This window comes from Rhineura floridana, chromosome 1 (assembly GCF_030035675.1).
Source record: "Rhineura floridana isolate rRhiFlo1 chromosome 1, rRhiFlo1.hap2, whole genome shotgun sequence".
Classification (NCBI taxonomy): Eukaryota; Metazoa; Chordata; class Lepidosauria; order Squamata; family Rhineuridae; genus Rhineura; species Rhineura floridana.
In genome coordinates this window covers 167,566,549-167,584,867 of record NC_084480.1, presented here as the reverse complement: position 1 = coordinate 167,584,867, position 18,319 = coordinate 167,566,549, and the positions used below count along the sequence as shown (strand labels likewise).

The window sequence follows — 18,319 nt, the reverse complement described above, 5'->3', positions numbered from 1 at the left end:
GAGGACAGTCGTCTGAAACACTTAATACTGAAATCCACAGTAAGGCAATGGCTTTTTGAATTTATATCTCACCTGTTCTCACCAGTGGAACAACATGACTGCTTATGCTTAACATCCTTGTAGCAAAGAAGCAAGCAAATAGGATTTGCAACCTTGGTATCTCAATTTAGGGGAACAAAAAGGAAGTTCTGGGTTGTGTATGACTCTGTGCCAGGGAACAGCTAATGCCATTCAGCATCCTATTTTGCTTATTTGATGGACAAGGCCAACTGGTGTGTCCTATTGTATGTGCTTGAAAAAACTATCCATTTGTAAAGAATTAGTTGGTTTGTTTTTATAGGTGCAATAACTCTCTGACAGAAAGCGACCTTAGAATCAGAAGCAAAAAGGAAAGAGGGGTAGTGCTCGCCTTAGAGTTTGCTAAACCTTCATTCTGATTCCAGGAAAAAAAATTCACTAACAATTTTTGGGGTATATTTTTACCCCAATGTCCCAATGTTAAAGTAGGGTTATTTTTTATTCCCAGAAACCAATTTTGTTTGGGGGGGGGTTCAGCATAAATGTGCTTGACAATACCCAAACACCCAGAGAAACACCCTAGAAAACACTTATGTAGAGCCGTTAGAATTTTTCTGAGCAGCAAACGGTTGCACCTTCCCTATGCATATTGAGTAAACAACATTTCTGGTCCTTTAAAAAGCTATGATTTTTATTTTCAATTATAAGAAACACAACTATGTTTTGAAGTAAAAAAAAAATTAAAATTATTGAAAACACAGTAAACTGTTTAGGAACAACTGTTATTTATTACAACAGAAACTATGGTTTTGTGGGGCATTTTATGACCCCATTATAAACCTGCAAGAAAACTGTGGGCCCTGGCTGCTCTCTCATAATGTCCCCACTTATTCTGTGGTGGACTGTTCCTGGAGATGTCTTCCAGGCCCTCTCATTTCCCCCCCTGGTACACCCAGCTAGATTGACGAAAGGGGTGAAACACCCTACTTTGAATGCAGCCAGCCAGCCTGCCATCTACCTGGTATGTCCAGCTAGATTGGCATAAAAAGGGGGAGTATGTTTCCCAGAACATTGGGTGTGTGGGGGAGCTTGGGCAAAGCAAGGGGTTTATAATTTCCTCCAACTGCAAAATAAAAACTCATTTTGCTAGTAGAAGCCATGTTTTCTTCTTCCAAGAGTCAAAGGTGTGTCCTGCAACAACATGACTTTGGAGATATGTTTGCACTTGCAAAGGTAGAAGGGGTAATTTGATTCCTGTGCACTTTAGTTACCTATCCCCGACCTTTCTTTCTATGAAAAACCTTTTTTTTTTTACCCCAATTGGTTAACATTGGTTGGGTCAAAATGGACCCCAATGGCTAAATTCAATGAATTTCTAGGGTATATTTTGACCCCAGGTTTGTTTTGTTTTGTTTCCACAAAAACATTTAAGTAGTAACTGGCTGACATTTGGGGATAAGGGTGACATTTTGTGTTGGACTACCCCATAGGTCTACTTATGTGAAAACTGTGGAATGAAAAGTGCATCTGGGTGAGGAATTAATCCAAGAATCAGGCTGATGTTTAAAAGAAAAACAGGAAGGACATCCTTAACCTTTGAAATTAGCTTCAGATAATGAGCTTCAGTGACCACCTACCAACCAGGTTTACTGTTACGGTATGTTTGTCATCCTATCCACACACAGGCTCTGGTTCAGCTGCATTTTAATTTAGAGATTATCTAGAGAAGGTCAATGGACAAGAGCATGTATGTTTGCACAATGAACCAGGAGAAGAGATGTTGTTTGTTGACCAGAACTCAGAGCAGAAGTGTTTCTCAACCAACAGTTGGTATTGGTCAATATGTCAAGCAGGCTACAGAACTGAGAAACCTGAGGATAAAAATGAAATAGTCATTTTAATGCTAAAAACTTTCAGTTTATGAAAAGAGTTATAAATTGGCTCATGCACCGAAAAGCAAATTAAGACACCTGGGCTTAACTTTGCATCATATAAACAGTTAACATGTTCAACAGTCTCATATATTATGCTGGCTTGCAGCTTAGCATCCTTGAACCCACGATGTCCCTTGGTCTTTCAGCCCCAATTCTCTTTCTCTGCAGGTTGGGCAGCAGTAGACCTCAGGACACTATGGGGACACTGCCCCCTGCTTTCCCTATATGCTTTCATTTAGGTGAGAGAGAACGGTTTGTGTTAGTAGTGACCAGCTGTAAGGGGAGGGACAAACAATTTAGAGTGGGACAGAAAAGTGGGGACCCGCTAGCATAGGCAAAGGCTGCAATATGAGATGACATAAGCCAAGAAGTGAAATGAGGCGGGTTGTTCCACATTTATGAGTGAACAGGTATAGTATGGACTGTTGCAACAGGCTCTCTGTTTAAAATGAACTAATTAAATCCATTGACTTTACAAGCAAAGCACAGAAAATTTGATATTAATAAAATTTAAAAGTATATACGCTATTCAACATTAACACAGTACTGACCCAAGTTTTAGTGTTCACTCAGTGAGCAGTACAGACAAATGTACTATATATATATATATATATATATATATAACATTTTTTGAAATAAATTAACACAAATTACAGGAGCTGGTGTGCAAAACTTTGGCTCTGTAAGACGTAAGTAAAATAATGGACTAAAGGAAGAGAATTTGGTGCAGATTTAGACACAGTCAATTCAAGATCAGCTCCATGTTCAGCCAAGATACTCTTTGGCTGGCTTTAGCCAAATCTATTCCCAAGTCCAATTTGTTCCACAAAAATATGCTATTAAAGATAATTAAGATGTGACATTTGTATAATAAATACAGAAGATGCTAGCCACAATGGCAAACGGTGTTTGCTGTTACAATGCATATAAAAGGCAGAAGTAGCTCTGTTGGTCCATTAGAAAAACACCTCCAAAGTCTAACTGGACAATACCTTTATTGGGGCTAAGCTGTATGTCACAAAAGTGTTGCAAGTTTTTGAGTTCCACAGAATTTTTCAGCAGACAAGATCATAAAATCATAGAATCATAGAGTTGGAAGGGGCTTAATAAGGCCATCGAGTCCAACCTCCTATTCAATGCAGGAATCCAACTTAAAGCATACCCAACAGGTGGCTGTCCAGCTGCCTCTTGAATGCCTCCAGTGTTGGAGAGCACATCAGCTTCCTAGGTAATTAGTTCCACTGTCCTACTGCTCTAACAGAAAGTTTTTCCTGACGTTCAACTGAAATCTGGCTTCCTGCAACTTGAGCCCATTATTCCACATCCTGCACTCTGGGACGATTGAGAAGAGATCCCGGCCCTCCTCTATGTGACCACCTTTCAAGTACTTGGACAAAGCTATCATATCTCCCCTCTTCTCCAAGCTAAACATGTCCAGTTCTTTCAGTTTCTCCTCACAGGTCTGTTTCCAGTCCTGATCATCCTCGTTGCCCTCCTCTGAATATGTTTCAGTGGCAGGTATAGACTTATCTTTCTTCCCAGGCTTTTGATAGACTAAGATGATGCTGTTTTGTTATTAGTGTGCTGTCAAAGCTTCCTGTGGTTGCTATGGGGGTTATTTTGTTCTGTTTTTATTCATGTTTTAAAATGCATTGTAAAGAGACCTTCAGTTAACAAGTCTAATAAATCATTGCTGCTGCCGCCGCCGCCACCACCACCACTCCAGTTTTGGTCATTTTGTGATGCTGTTCAAGGATGGGCTAGACCCCCCTCTTCCAAGACACAGGGCCCGTGCTCCCTTCTTACCTATTATCTCAAGACGGAATTCACAGCAATTCAGGCAGGAATTTGGGGGATTCCCATTACTTTGCTTTTCTTCATTAGTGCATGGCTGAGCAGGGATGGGAGAAAGATGTCTCACAAAGTATGGGAGTTGGGGGATGAGGAATAAAAACAGAAACAGCAGTATAAAATTTAGGCTGATGTAATAGCCATGAGGTCAGGTTATTGACTCACGTTTCAAAATAGAACCCAAAGGATGAATGTATGCTTCCAGATGGGTGTTTTTTGTGAGATTGGTGTTGCTCAGTTTTCAGGATTATTGCAACTCAATGCTTGGATCTAAATGCCATGCCATTCCCCAACACCACCACACTTAATCCCTATTTACCCCTTTCGTTTTGTCAATATCCTATTTGTGATATCTAAACCTAAACACATTAGCAATGTTAAGCCCTAAGCCACTCCCCAGTGCTACATATATCAGGTTACATACCTAGGATGTTGAGATAAAGAAGCTATGACTGCTCCCCGTTTCTGAAAAAAGCCTGGCTTGTAACACAGAGATACCCCAAACCTTAAACGAAACACACAGGGGTTCCTGGGTAGACAGAAAGCAGAAGTAAAGAGAAACAAAGCAGTCTTTAATTTAGTAAAACCAGGGATTAATTTGTATGGTTTTTAGTTTACTGCTTTAATCTTTTAAAAATGTTTTAATTGCTTGTTTTTACTGATAATTATATTTTTGTAAACTGCTGAGGTTTCTCACAATCAAGTGATATATAAATTTTGTTAAATAAATTAAGGTGTATAAGGTAAAGCAAGTCAGTTGAAGCTAAATTGCATAATTACCAAGTGGCTGGAGAGGATGTAACATTAAAATGCAAAGGGAATCTTCAGGTGTTGGAAAAACATCTGCCCCTGGCTGTAGACTCCAGTCTGAACAGCTAGTTTCAGTATTCTTCATGGCACATAAAAAAAGGTAGCAAAATCCAGAGTTGGGGCCAACTAAAATATCACAACAGTGTGGCAAGCTTTTGACTTCTCCAGAACTCTTAATCATACACACAAAGCAAGAGGAAGAATTAAAAAGCAAAAAATGTAAGCTTATGCTGGAGCCATGAGGTCATATAGACTTCGTTCCAAGGTGGAGATTGGAGGCTCTCATTGCTTCTCTATCCCAGGATCCTTGGTGTGCGGTTTGATATTTGTGCAGCAACTTGGAGGGACTTATTCGGCTAGCAGAATTTATTTGTTTTGCTAATAGAATAGCGGTTTGATGTTTATGAAAACCTTGGAATATTTGACTTCATGTTGTATATACTACAAATTAAAAAAACTTCAGAAACTCATGTCAACACACACAAACCAATAAACAATATTCTAGGAGTAGAAACACTGAAATCAGTGGGTATCAGTTAGTAATGACTAAGGGTGCAGTCCAACTGCTCTTTACGCCGGGCTGAGGGGAGTTGGATACGGTGGCCCTCCAGCAGAGCTAGCTGAGTCCCGACTCAGCTGGGCTACACCAATATAAGTCCCTCATCCCAGCTCAGCTCCTGGAGATCTGGCAGACAAGCCCAGCCTTAAGGGAAGCCAGTGGAAGCTGGCAGAAGGCCTGGAAAATGGCCATTCTGGAGGCGTATCAGAGAAGGGCCAGGGAGGTAGGTGATATCCAGACCCCGTTCAGCTTCCTCCCTTCTGTCCCGGCAGCCAGTACGCCAGGAAAAGGGGTGGCGGAAGGACACACCTATTTTGGTTTCCTTCCGCTGGGCCCTGCCAGCATTGCCAGTGTCCCCCCTCCAACGGGCCTCTGAGTGGTACAGGATGTGTTGGCCCCTTTTGCCAGCTCCGTCTTTGCCGGCTTTGCTCCCACCAGCCTCCAGCAAGTTGGATTGCTCTGTAGCCTGTCCATTTATTTCTGTGGATCTACTCTAAGTATGACTTAAGAGTATGACTAAGTACACTCCATACATGTACAATTAATTAGACAGAATTGTCCTGTTCCAGAGGCTATGTTAAAAAACAAAAAGTCCCAACATGACTGGACTTTAGACTTTCCCGAGTACTTGGGTTCAAAGTCTTAGCACTTGGGGGGCCACTGTGTCAAGATCTTCACCAACTCTGCCTCATGAGGAATCATTCCTATGAATTCAGTCATAGGAATCACAACCTTTTGCGGTAAGCCAGTACTGTTCCTAGTTTGCAGATGAACAACATGAGGGACTCGTTACTGATTTCTCAGAGAATTCACTTGAAGAAGGCAGATGGTGTCAACTGCAAGTTCATGTATGTGAAGTGCTTTGAATACTTAAAGCACAATATTCATGCTAGGTATTATTTCTGAAAATCTGTTGGACACAGATTAGGGGCTGGGTCCATTCCACCACCCATCTCAAATGCAGCATTGACTCCAATTTCCTCTCACAATTCAACCTGGAATAAGAGATAACTTTGTTAACAGGTAAGAACAATTTTTTTTAATTAAAATTGTACTTTCATCTTTTTCAAGCAGAGCTACTCAACAATGGTGCATAAAGCAGTAGATTTCCTGAAACAATTTGAACAGAAGGCATGTGATTATAGAACAACTTGCAATGGAAACATGTAAACATTGTGAAACAGTCAAATACAGCATGACAGGCAGACAGATGGTGGCCAGTTCAGAGCAAAATTGAGTCCAGATCAGATCTGTGACTTTGGCAAGTGCAAAGCTATAAAAGTGGTCTTCAGACACAGCCACTGTCCTTGCATACTAGTATGAAGACCTTCAGTTTTTTAGTGTAGTTGTAGCTTCTGGCTTAAAATGTGCCAGAAATATCTGGTTCCTCAGATAGCAGAGGAGCAGGTCTACCGCATTTCACTGCTAAGCCCAAGAGCAAGCTCAGGCAACAAGCACAGGCTGGTGGTGGTAGCAGGAGACACTTCCGAAGGGACCAGGTGGTACCAAAATGAGAGGATCCAACAGGTCAAAACAGATGTAGCTATGAGGAAGAGCGTGTTTGTACTATGCTGTTCTGTTCCTAAGAGGCTGGACATTTTTCTTTGCTACTTAAAGGTAAAGTGTCCCCGCACTTGCAGTGCGAGTCGTTTCCGACTCTTAGGGTGACAGCTTGCAACGTTTACTAAGCAGACCATATATATGGGGTGGGATTGCCAGTTCCATCCCCGGCCTTTCTTTACCCCCCATCATATGCCAGGTACTCATTTTACCAACCACGGATGGATGGAAGGCTGAGTGGACCTCGGCCCCTTTTACCGGAGATTCAACTTCCTCCTTCCGTTGGAATCGAACTCTGGCCGTGAGCAGAGCTTCGGCTGCGTTTCCGCCGCTTACCTCTCTGCGCCATGGAGGATCCTTAGCAATAACCTATTAGACCTGTAATGGGTAGGGAGCCTGTGGCCCACAAGTCTAATTTGGCTTGCCAGGCCATTTTGGCCAAGAACACCTACCTGTCCTACACCTGATATCATAAGAACATAAGAAGAGCCTGCTGGATCAGGCCAGTGGCCCATCTAGTCCAGCATCCTGTTCTCACAGTGGCCAACCAGGTGCCTGGGGGAAGCCTGCAAGCAGGTGTTGGGCAGGTTGATCAGGTGTTGGGCAGGTAAAGTTGTGGCTTGGCCAAAAGGGTTTTGCAGATATCACCAAGCACCTGATTGTCAGGGCTTCTAAGCAAGTGCACAGCTGAAGCAGTGATAATAAGCTGGGATTGGCTGCACTAGCTAGTCCCCCTTTGGGAGCTCCTTAGTATTCAACGCAGCCTGCTTTCTGTAGAAAGATAAAAATGCTCCATTTAAAAGCAGCATTTTTTCCTTCCAGAGGAAGCAATTTGTATTCAAAGTGCTGGCAAAAGTGCTTTGAATACAAACCGCTTTCTCTGCAGGGAAGGAAATGCTATGTTATTAAGGAGCATTTTTCCACTCTGCAGAGGGAAAACAATCAGGTGATCAGCTGTTAAGGGTAGTGTCTTTGAAGGTGCACTCCCAGCATCAATCAACTGCACAGCTGAAGCCCCAATCAGCTCAGCTCCCCTTCAGGAACTCCATAGTGTGATCCAGGGGGCTGGAAGAAGCAACTTATATTCAAAATACTTTCTCCAGGTGATTGACAAGTGGGTGGTCCCACCAATCTGTCAAAGCTGGCTTGCAGAGGGGTGGGGGAGATAAAGATCTTGTCTGCCCATGGGATCCAGTCACGGTCACTGAAACTCCTTTGCCTGTCTCTAATTACTAGGCATTTGCTAGCATACTATTGCATCGCCCCACATGGCCACTTTAACTTGCTCCTCCATATCTGAATTTGTGTTGGGTTGAGACAAGTTGTGTTCATATCCAGAGCCATTATATATACATATGTCTGGGAGTACATGTGTATTTATAACAAAGAAATGTCTCCCATGTGTTCATGTTATAAACAACATCTTCTAAAAAGCATTAATCTCTCTTCTCCAACCAAGAGCCATTAATTCAGCCAAAAGGATTATGGCTACTACCAAATCCTGAATGGCAAAAGCACATCCAGTGTTTCAAGAGTATCTACAGTACAGACATTTGCTTGCTTTATGTAGTGGTTGCTCTTTCAAGAGTTCCAACTGGCAACTTGAAGGTCAATAACAGAGACTCTTAGAAAACTGAAAGCTTCCATCATGAAGAAATCTCATACAGTGTTGTAGTGAACATAAATCCAAAGCATCCTTCTTAGCTTAATGAAACTCTGATTGCCTTCAAAGTCAAATTAGCTCACAGAAAGATGCTCAAAGACTGTCAGAATACAACATCAGTAACAGAGATGCACACATAAGAATCGGCCCATTTCTGAATACCAGATAAAAAGTAATGTCTGAGATTAGTACAGACCTTAAACACATTCTGATCTACCAGCAGCCCCTGTCACCAAACATATATTACTTATTTGGTATAGATTCTACTGTCCATTCTACTTAACCAAGATATGAAGACTGAAAGGTGCAGGTCTGCTGAAACCCAGGGAAACTGTGGAGGTGAGATGACAAGGCTGCATAAAATCCGCACACACGACTTGAGGTACTTAGAGACTAAGTGGATGCAGTTTACTTCTCCATCCAGATTCAGGAATGTCACTCTCCCAAGATCTACATTGGGTAAGCTATGCAGGACAAACAAATAAACCTAACTTCATCATTGTAACTGTCAGTGTAGACAATGTTCCTCCTTAAAGAATCCTTAGCTCAGAAAGGCAGAAGTCAGGAATAAACAGTAGGTCATTCTGTGACTATGATTAAAAAATCCCAATTATTTATGAAAGCAATGTATGTATATACACCAGCTCTAAAATGTTTTATGCCATGAAGCGTGGCACATGCCACTTCCAGTGATGACAGGGAGAGTATGTAACATGCTGAGAAACCGGGTAGCCTTGAGATGGCAGCACCAATGGCCAAACTCCAGAACTTTCAAGCACTTCTTTCAGGACAGTCTTCAGTTCTCTAAAAAATGGTTGGAATTGGCTCAGAAAAGTAACACTATGGAAGGCCTCCCAGGAAGACTCTGATTGGACAATACCCATGGTATCAGTATGCAAGCAATCCTTTATGTAAGCACCTGCCTAACTATTAGCAGATGATGCTGGGAAGCTGTTACCAAACCTGCCATTTTCCAGAAACCTTTCACTGCAAAGACACCCCCACCCCAGCCTCTACTAGTTAGGGATAATTTAGCTAAGAGCCTCTGCTGTATCACAAGAGTTGAAATTGAACTGAACCTCACACATCCACTACAATGTGCACAAACCAAGATTTACTTTAAAACAAGGGCTCTTTCTAATGCATTATTTGCTACAGGCCTACCCGTGGCTGAAAGGTGCTTTCACAACTCTGGGCTTATTCCCAGGAGAAAGGCATCTTCACCTTACAAGGAATGGCTAGACGCTAAAAGTGTAATCAAAACCTTAGTTGTCTACTGTCTAGCCTCAGCTTCTTCATAAGCAAGTGCATTTGGGTAAGTCCACTTTGCCTCAGATCTGCTGCTTATAAGGGCAGCAATTCTGTTCTTGGAACAAGACAGCTTTCTAATGAAGGGCAATACTACTGCTGCTTATGTTGTTTGTGTATCTACAATGGCAACCTTGCAGCAAAAGCTGGCTAAGTTTTTTAGTCTTGGGGTGCTTCCTGATGGATGATTCTTGGTGCTCCTTATAAATATTTTTCCACTATAAGATACAAGTGAAACTGCAAATGACAATCCACTAGATTCTTCAGTGTCTAGTGCTTTTTTGGTGCATGGATCTCATTATGTTCCATCCATATGGTAGGTGATTTTGTTCCTTTGTGTTTCTCTACCATCACTTGTTGCCACCACCCCTTCTCCAGATTTTGAGGTGGATGCTTTTTGGTGCCATTTAAACACTTTGCATTGTGTGTATACCTGTGTGTGTGTTCTTACAGTTTTTGAAGCAGCACAACTGCTTTTGAAGTACCACAATTGCAAAATAAATTAAAAGTTGTTGCTTTAAAAAAGAGTGTCTACAGCACAGGGCAATAGGATTACAGCTAAGCTTACTTCCAAGTAAACATAGTTCACACTGGGCTGCAAGTTCCATGGATTTCATCTGAGAACGCCCCATTTCTAGTCTAACCAATTTCACAATCTTATCTAATCAATTTCACAAGCAGGCTAGAAAAATTGCCAGCTTGTTTCTGCTGCTTGTTGCTTGCACTATTCTACCATAGCAAAATTGTGAAAATAAAAATAGTGCTTGCAGCACAGGGCTAGAAAATTGCAGCCTTTCAGAATTGCAGCTAGAACCTGCACTTCTCTACTTGGAATTAAGTCCTACTGTTTTCAGTGTAATTTCCTAATAAAATAGCTAACTGAAGTGTGTCAGAGTTGAGGAAACCTAATTCCAGGAAGCAATTTATTAAGGCTGAGAGCTGGTAGAAAAATGTCAAGGACTTGCAGGGCAGGACACAAAATGGCTCTGAAACTGGTAACAATAAAGGAGGGGCATCCCAAAATGGCATCCATCTTCCCCAGGGACTGACTGCACATTTTCCCATCCACACTTGCAAGGAGATTGTGTTACTATTTTGCTCCTTTCCTCCTTCATGGGTTTTCTGAGGTAAGAAAAGGGAAGCAAGAAGTGCTGGGAATACTCAGGAGGGTTACAATTGGCTTATAACATCTTGTGCTGCCCCTGTAAAATTGTGTGAAGAAGGCATAATGATTGCATATTAAAAGCTTCATCTGGAAGCACCCAATGCCCTCAATAGCAGAAAAAGCAAATTCTACTGCTTCTCTGCCAAGGGCTTGTGTCATCAGGAACTCCAGTGATGCTTCAGTAAATGTTTAAGATGACGGCAACCCTCCATACCATCATTCTGTGCTTGGCAGCTCCAAGTTCAGTGGCATAACCCCAAACACTGTTTTGTGTCTCTATTTCTTTCACACTGAATTCTTCTTTACCATTAAACTCAAACATCTATTTAATAAAATTTAGGTTACCACAGAGTTAATCAAAGGAGAGAGGGAGACAGATTTCATTGCAGCAAAATAAAAACATCTAGACCTTTTTTGCAAATCATGGAATGAGAATGAGAAAGAAAAAGGACACAGATGGATTCCATCTTTGAAAAATACTCAGGCAAAGCCAGGTAGCTTTGGATACATGCATTTCTCCTGACTGCTGCTGCAGACTACAGCACGGTTTGGTAAAGATACCCCCGCTTATAGGCACTCAGTGGGTAAAATGTAGCCACAACAAACTTGCCATCGAATCTCTTCCCGGTCAGTGCTCGTTGAGCAGCTTTGGAATCACCAGCATTTGCATACTCAACAAAGACCTGGAAAGAAATAGGAGGAATGTTACTCCTTTGTACTCTTGTAGACCTATTTTCAAGGATAGGCAAGACACTAAGGTAACCTTGAGTGCAACAGAAGTGAGAAACCTAACTAGACAGGAGCATAGTGAAGAAACGGCTACTCCTGTATTTCCCTCTGGAGAAGAGTAACAAACCCTGCGCTTCCAGAGCCAGAGAGTAGTTAGGAATGGTTCAAAACGTACTGCTAGCTATAAGAGGTCCTCAGCAGGACCAAGCAGTTATAGGGGCTCACCCTTTTGGTAAGCACAAACTAAAGTCAGAGAACTTTGGTAACAGTTTTCCAGTAAGTAGCATCCTATGATTTGGGTTTCCCCCCCATAATGATGATTGGTTGGCAGGTACAGTTGTTACATGCTCTGCTCATGCTTTTGATGTCTAGTGACATGAACTTTAGGATTTTATTAAGTTCCTAGGCTAGTTTTATTAAATTCTAAGGAGTATAATAAATTAAAATGGTATATGTTTATTTGATAAGGAAAAATTGTAACATGATTTGTTTCTGCATAAAATTACTACAACACTATAATTTTTGAAGACCCACAATATAAGAATAGAAAATGTTACCAGAATGTGTGGGTAAAGTATATCATGTAGTATTGTAAAACTTAAATAGAGGTATATTTATATTGTTGATATATTATATTACTTGAATAATGCAATATTTCAGAGACATAGTGCAATAATAGATAATGCTACTAAAATATTGGCTCAAAGTTTGAAGTGCAATAGTAAATAATTTTATTAGAAGGGCACTTATACGTATAAGCAATAAATTATTCTAAGGCTCCTAGAGAAAAACACACACATGAAATATCTGAATTTTTACAAATCTGCTTCCATTTGTAACAGAATCATTCTCTCTGTGCTATAAGTAATAAATCTTTCTGAAGTTCTGAGGTTTATCCATCATGTACAGCTATTAAATCTAATGGGTGACTTCATTTATTCAACAGCTAACTAATTTATTGTTATGGATGGAAACAAAGATTGTAGTATTGATTTATAATTTTCAAAGGAACTTTAGACTTTTTCAAAGTTACTCTTGCTAACATTTATATTCCAAATCATAACCTGAGAACACTCTATGAAGCTATTTTTGATCTACAAATCTTTGCAGGTGAGCTTATAATAGGAGGTAACTTTAATGGAGTAATGAACCCAGCAGTAGATAGAAAGGACACAGAGGAGGAAAAAAAGCAGATCTATTAAAATAATCCGCTATTTAACCCCTTCTAAAAAGGGAATAAGCAATTGTTATATATATATATATATATATATATATATATATATATGCCACATTTCTGAGTAAAACTCTCTCAAGTAGCTGGCATAATAACAATTTAAAATTACAGCTTCAACCATAATAGAATAAAAAACTTACAATATTTTTTTTCAAAACACCCACAATGTTAATAAACCAGCAACACCACACACACACACCCCTAGCCCATAATATAAAGTTTCAACAAGCCATCAGCTACAATGAGCGCAATAGGGGGAAAATACCACTCATGCAGAGACCACACAAAACAAATTCAAGTTCAAAATAATTACGTGTTTCATTTCCTTTAAATTTTAGACAGGCACCATCTCTTTTTGGTGCCTACTGAAGACCTTCCTCATTCAACAAGCTTTTAAAGTTCTTATCTCAGTTTGTGTCTGTGTTGGAATTGCTTTTAAAGATGTTTTAAAAGTTGTTTTTAAAAAGAGGTTTTAAAGATGTTTTGTTTTAATATATTTTAAAGTGCTTTTAGAGTTTTTGTTTGCCGCCCTGGGCTCCTTCTTGGATGAAGGGCAGGATATAAATAAATAAATAAAATAAATAAATTGACCATTTGTCTTTCAATCCCAAGCTGCAATCCTGCTCCTTCAGCTTCACATTTTCCAGGAGGGTCATCGACTCTCTTTTGGGAGAAGACTGAGCCAAAGTAGGAATTGAGCACATCTGCCTTTTCTTTGGGCTCATCTACATAGGAGTTTACTGTGCGTTTGGTGCTACACACAGCCCCTTTTAATTCTCATGGTTCACATGATGTTACTGGCAAACAGAAGCTATCACACAGTTTCCCCCCAGTAAATCTGTACTAACCCAATCCTCTGATCATCCGAAAAGGGAAGGAAAAATGGCTTCACTCCACATCTCTCATGTTTGTAGATGCTGTGCTCTTATGCTTTTAGGTGGGTGTGTCAATTGTTCCCCTCTCCACACCCACTCCCTCCTCCTCCCTTTGTTCATTTCATTTTCTGTGGGCTGAAGAGAAACTTCTGGCTGCTGTCTCCTGTTTTGTAAGCCTTTTTTATGTTGCTGCAAACAGTGCTTTATTTTTCTTTTCCCCCTAAAGTGTGCACAAAAACATAACACTGTTCAAACAAAGATTTGTATTTCAGCTGCATTGCACCAGTGAAAATACAAATAATCACACTTCCAGGTTTTTTTGTTTTTAAATGAAACTTACTGGTAGAACAAACTGAGCATGCTCAGTTGCCAAGGAACCAGAGGGAGTGGAAATGTTAGAGGGTGAGGTCTTTGGGAAGCTGTGTGATGGATCCTTCCCTCCAGTATGAATAGAAAACACCGTCTTTGCAGCTGGCATTGAGCACTTACTGAGGACGGTGCAAACAGAAAATGGAGGTAAAAACAGCGTCTTTGGCATGAAGTTATGCTCCCATGTGGATAAGCCCAGAGTCATCTGTTATCATTTTGCCATCCTCATTGAGTAGCTGTACCACCATTCTTTTCCTCTGTCTTACACTATGGACATACCTGAAGAAAGCTTTATTGTTGCTTTTGGCATCTCTTGCTAACCTCAGCTCATTCTCAGCTTTAGCTTTCCTGACACCATCCCTGTAATTCTGTGCTACCTGTCTGTACTTTCTGCTTTCCACATGTCCTTTTTTGTTTTCAAGTTATCTCTAAGCTTTTTGTGAAGTCATATTGGCTTCTTCAGCTGTCTTCCATCTTTTTTCCTTGTTGGAACTGTTTGCAATTGTACCTTTAGAATTTCATTTTTTAGAAATTTCCACTCATCTTGGACTCCCTTTCTCATTAGGGTTGCTTGCCATGGGACCTTGCTCATCCTTGTTCTGAGTTTATTAAAATTAGCTTCCAGGATACACATATGACTATACTCAGCTTTTGCTTCCTTTAACAACAAGAACTCAAGTATAACATGGTCACTTCCCCCCAGAGTTCTCATAACTGCCACTTCCTCCTCTAAGGCTACAATCTAATATACACTTATCTGGGAGTAAGTCCCATTGACCCCAATGTAGCTTACTTCTGAGTAGATACATACTAGACTGCAGTCTAAGCCAACTCTATTGGTTAGAATCAAGTCAAGGATAGCTGATCCTCTAGTTGCTTCCTCCACATTCTGTAGGAGAAAGTTATCTTCACCACAAGACAGGAATTTCTTGGCGGAGCCGTGTTTGGCAGAATTTGTCTCCCAACAGATATTTGGGGTAATTGAAGTCCCCCGTTACATGTCTCCTCAAAACATTGGTAATTTGCTTTGTAAAAGTTTCATCCTTGTCTTCTCCTTGGTTGGGTGATCGGTAGTTGACTCCAATGACCATGTTCCTTTTATTACTTGCCCCACTTATTTTAATCCAGATACTCTTGGTGGAGCTGCCAAACTCATCCTCCTGTATTTCTGTGCAGGGATATATATTTTTATATATTTCTATTCCTTCTGTTCTTTTTGAACCAGTTATATCCTTCAATTGCTGTATTCCAGTCATGGGAGTCATCCCACCAAGATTCAGCTATACCTATCAAGTCCTATTTACCCTCCTGTATTAAGAGTTCAAGTTCATCCTGTTTGTTTCCCATACTCTGGGCATTAGTATATAGACATCAAAGACCATGTTATTTATGGTCTGGCTACCTCTCTACATTTTTGTGAAGACTATTACTGGGCCCCATTAGAAGTGTTGCCTCAGTTTCCGTTACTGTGCACAACACTTCATCAATCGTTACTTCAAAGTTTATGTCCCTCTCCCCCTTAGGATTCATTTAATGCTCACCATGCTAGGACACAAAAGTTCTACATGGAGATATGAGCTCTGAAGGTTGAGCGTGCATATCACTCAGAGTAATTGTAAAATTAAAGGTCAGTGCAAGATCAAAACAACAAAGTTGAAGCATACACACAGACACACTTCTCAAATGCTCATGTACTCACATGGCCTTTGCCAGGATTCTCCTTTGGAACAAACAGGGATATTATCTCTCCATATTTGCAACATTCTTCTCTTATGTCATCCACTATATCTGTGGAATTAGAAAGACAACTGAAAACACATGCCAAAGACCCAGTGTAGCATTCTGGATAGACTGTTGCGAGTGGACCCAAGAACTCCATGTTCAAAAGATCTGCTCACCTATGAAGCTTCTTAGGTGGCCTTTGGCAAGTCATTCTGTCTTAGTCTCAGCAACTAAAAAAAGGCAAAACTGAACCACTTATCTAAGCTCCTTGAGGGAAGGGCAAGGAATAAAATGTAATTAATAAATACATAAAATGTACCACAAAATACATGTTTCAAATAATATATAGGTACCAACAAATTATGTGCAGGTTTGGTCATAAATATTTTATTAAAAGGGTAAAGGTGTCCCCGCACTTATACTGCGAGTTGTTTCCAACTCTTAGGGTGACGTCTTGCGACGTTTACTAGGCAGACCGTATATGGGGTGGGCTTGCCAGCTCCTTCCCCGGCCTTTCTTTACCCCCCAGCATATACCGGGTACTCATTTTACCGACCATGGATGGATGGAAGGCTGAGTGGACCTCAACCCCTTTTACCGGAGATTCGACTTCCTCCTTCTGTTGGAATCGAACTCCGGCCGTGAGCAGAGCTTCGGCTGCGTTACCGCTGCTTACCGCTCTGCGCCACGGAGGATCTATAAATATCTTATTAGTCAGCTAGAATATAGTAAAACTGCCCCTGAGCACATGCGGAGTGCCTTTTCTTTACACTAAGCAAGTGCAACCTGTTCCATCCTGCCCCTCCCCCTTCTACATAGCATTGAGAAGGGCTTGTAGAAAAAAAATGTGTAAATCTGAGTCTCTGCACATAAACTCTACTCACCACCACTTTTAGGAAGTATTCCATACATCAGGGGCAGGCAGAACTCAGCTTCATCATCTGCTTTGTGTTTTTACTAGAACCCAAAGATCTATCAACTAGAATAAAACCCAAAATGGCGACACAAGGGGCACAGCCAATTACCTACTGCATTTTAGGAGCTGTACACTGGGATGACCTTCATATATGAGCACAAATCTGACTTTAGAATAAGGAATTCAAACATTAACCCCCTACCCCAAACACGCAAAAGCATCTGCAGAGCTGGACAAAGAACTGACCAAAGGCAAACAATTAATACTCTATTTTACAGATGAGGAGCATGGAACCTTGGAGATAAATCCCTGGTCATCTACTGAGTCCATCACAGATAATTCTTGTTTCATTTGCAATTTTTAAGGAGCAGCACGCTGTGTTCACATTTTTGATCAGCAAGTCCCATTTTAGAGCTCCGGGGAATACAATTTCTCCAGACAAGCAATTGTGCATAGGCTTGACCATGAGCACATTCTCAGCCTTGCCACTTCAGGATGACAAACAGACTAGCAACTTGATCCTATGCATTTTTACTCAGTTCTTAAGTAACTGGCATATAATAGTGGTCTTAAAAGGGAAACAAGAACAAAATAGGCATAGTCAGCATTAGCTGTACTAAGAAGAATTAAAAGTTGCCACTAGTACCACTAATCCCAATAATCTTATTCTATTGAAAATTACTAGGACTTGGGACCTTTTTTAAAAAACAAAAAAACAGGAGTTAGTTCAATCTTCAAAATAGTTTAGGAAAATAAGCCTGGAAGATGGCTTGTTTCCCTAGGGTGGGGAACCACTAGCCCATGGGCAAGAGGCAGTTATGGCACCTTTGGATCTAGGTGAAAGCCTCACCTCTTTGGCCCTACCTTCCCATGTAGCAATCAGGCATACAACCTCCTCATCCTCTTCATATGAATCTTTTTTCCTAAGCAGCAGCGGAAACGCAGCCGAAGCTCTGCTCACGGCCGGAGGTCGATTCCAACGGAAGGAGGAAGTCGAATCTCCGGTAAAAGGAGTCGAGGTCCACTCAGCCTTCCATCCATCCGTGGTCGGTAAAGTGAGTACCCAGCATATGCTGGGGGGTAAAGAAAGGCCGGGGACGGAACTGGCAATCCCACCCCAAATATACGGTCTGCCTAGTAAACGTCGCAAGACATCACCCTAAGAGTCGGAAACGACTCGCACTACAAGTGTGGGGACACCTTTACCTTTTTAAACTATGCCCAGTTTGGGGGATAGTAGCTGGAAAGGGAAGGGTTAACACCGCCAGCACATTCAGGCCTCCTCAAAAATTGCCTCCTGTGTAGTAACTGGGCTCAAGGAAAGAGCTCCCATTGAAGCAGATGGATCTTTTTTCCCCTAAGGCTACCCCACACCTCCATGTGTGTGCTGCCACCCCCACCCCCCCACCCCCTATTCAATGCTGCAGCTATGGAATTTTAAAGCCTGGACTTAAAGGCCTTTTGAGAGCCCCCCGCCTTTAGGCAGCCATATGTGTTATTTCACATGTGATGCACCCAATTAACATTTCCCTTCTCACCCCCCCACCATTCCATGCTTTACAACTGCTTCTACACAGCAAAAAAATTGAAAAAGTTTGCCAACACC

The 18,319-nt window shown here is 41.2% G+C and overlaps 1 protein-coding gene across 4 annotated transcripts in view; it reads right to left on the bottom strand.

Annotated features, from left to right (window-relative positions):
- Nucleotides 1-782: 782 nt before the first annotated feature.
- UHMK1 (U2AF homology motif kinase 1) overlaps nt 783-18,319 on the bottom strand; it is a 37,454-nt gene continuing 19,917 nt past the window's right edge. The window contains exons 7-10 of one of the 4 annotated variants that reach the window (XM_061584731.1): nt 15,775-15,863; nt 4,228-11,551; nt 3,759-3,868; nt 783-1,889 (exon numbers count right to left, since the gene is read on the bottom strand). In XM_061584731.1, coding sequence (XP_061440715.1) covers nt 11,405-11,551; nt 15,775-15,863 — 236 coding nt within the window. In that variant the 3' untranslated portion in view covers nt 783-1,889; nt 3,759-3,868; nt 4,228-11,404. Of the gene's footprint in view, nt 1,890-3,758; nt 11,552-15,774; nt 15,864-18,319 lie in introns of all 4 variants that reach the window. The other 3 variants (XM_061584740.1, XM_061584725.1, XM_061584715.1) reach the window with 3 other exon arrangements.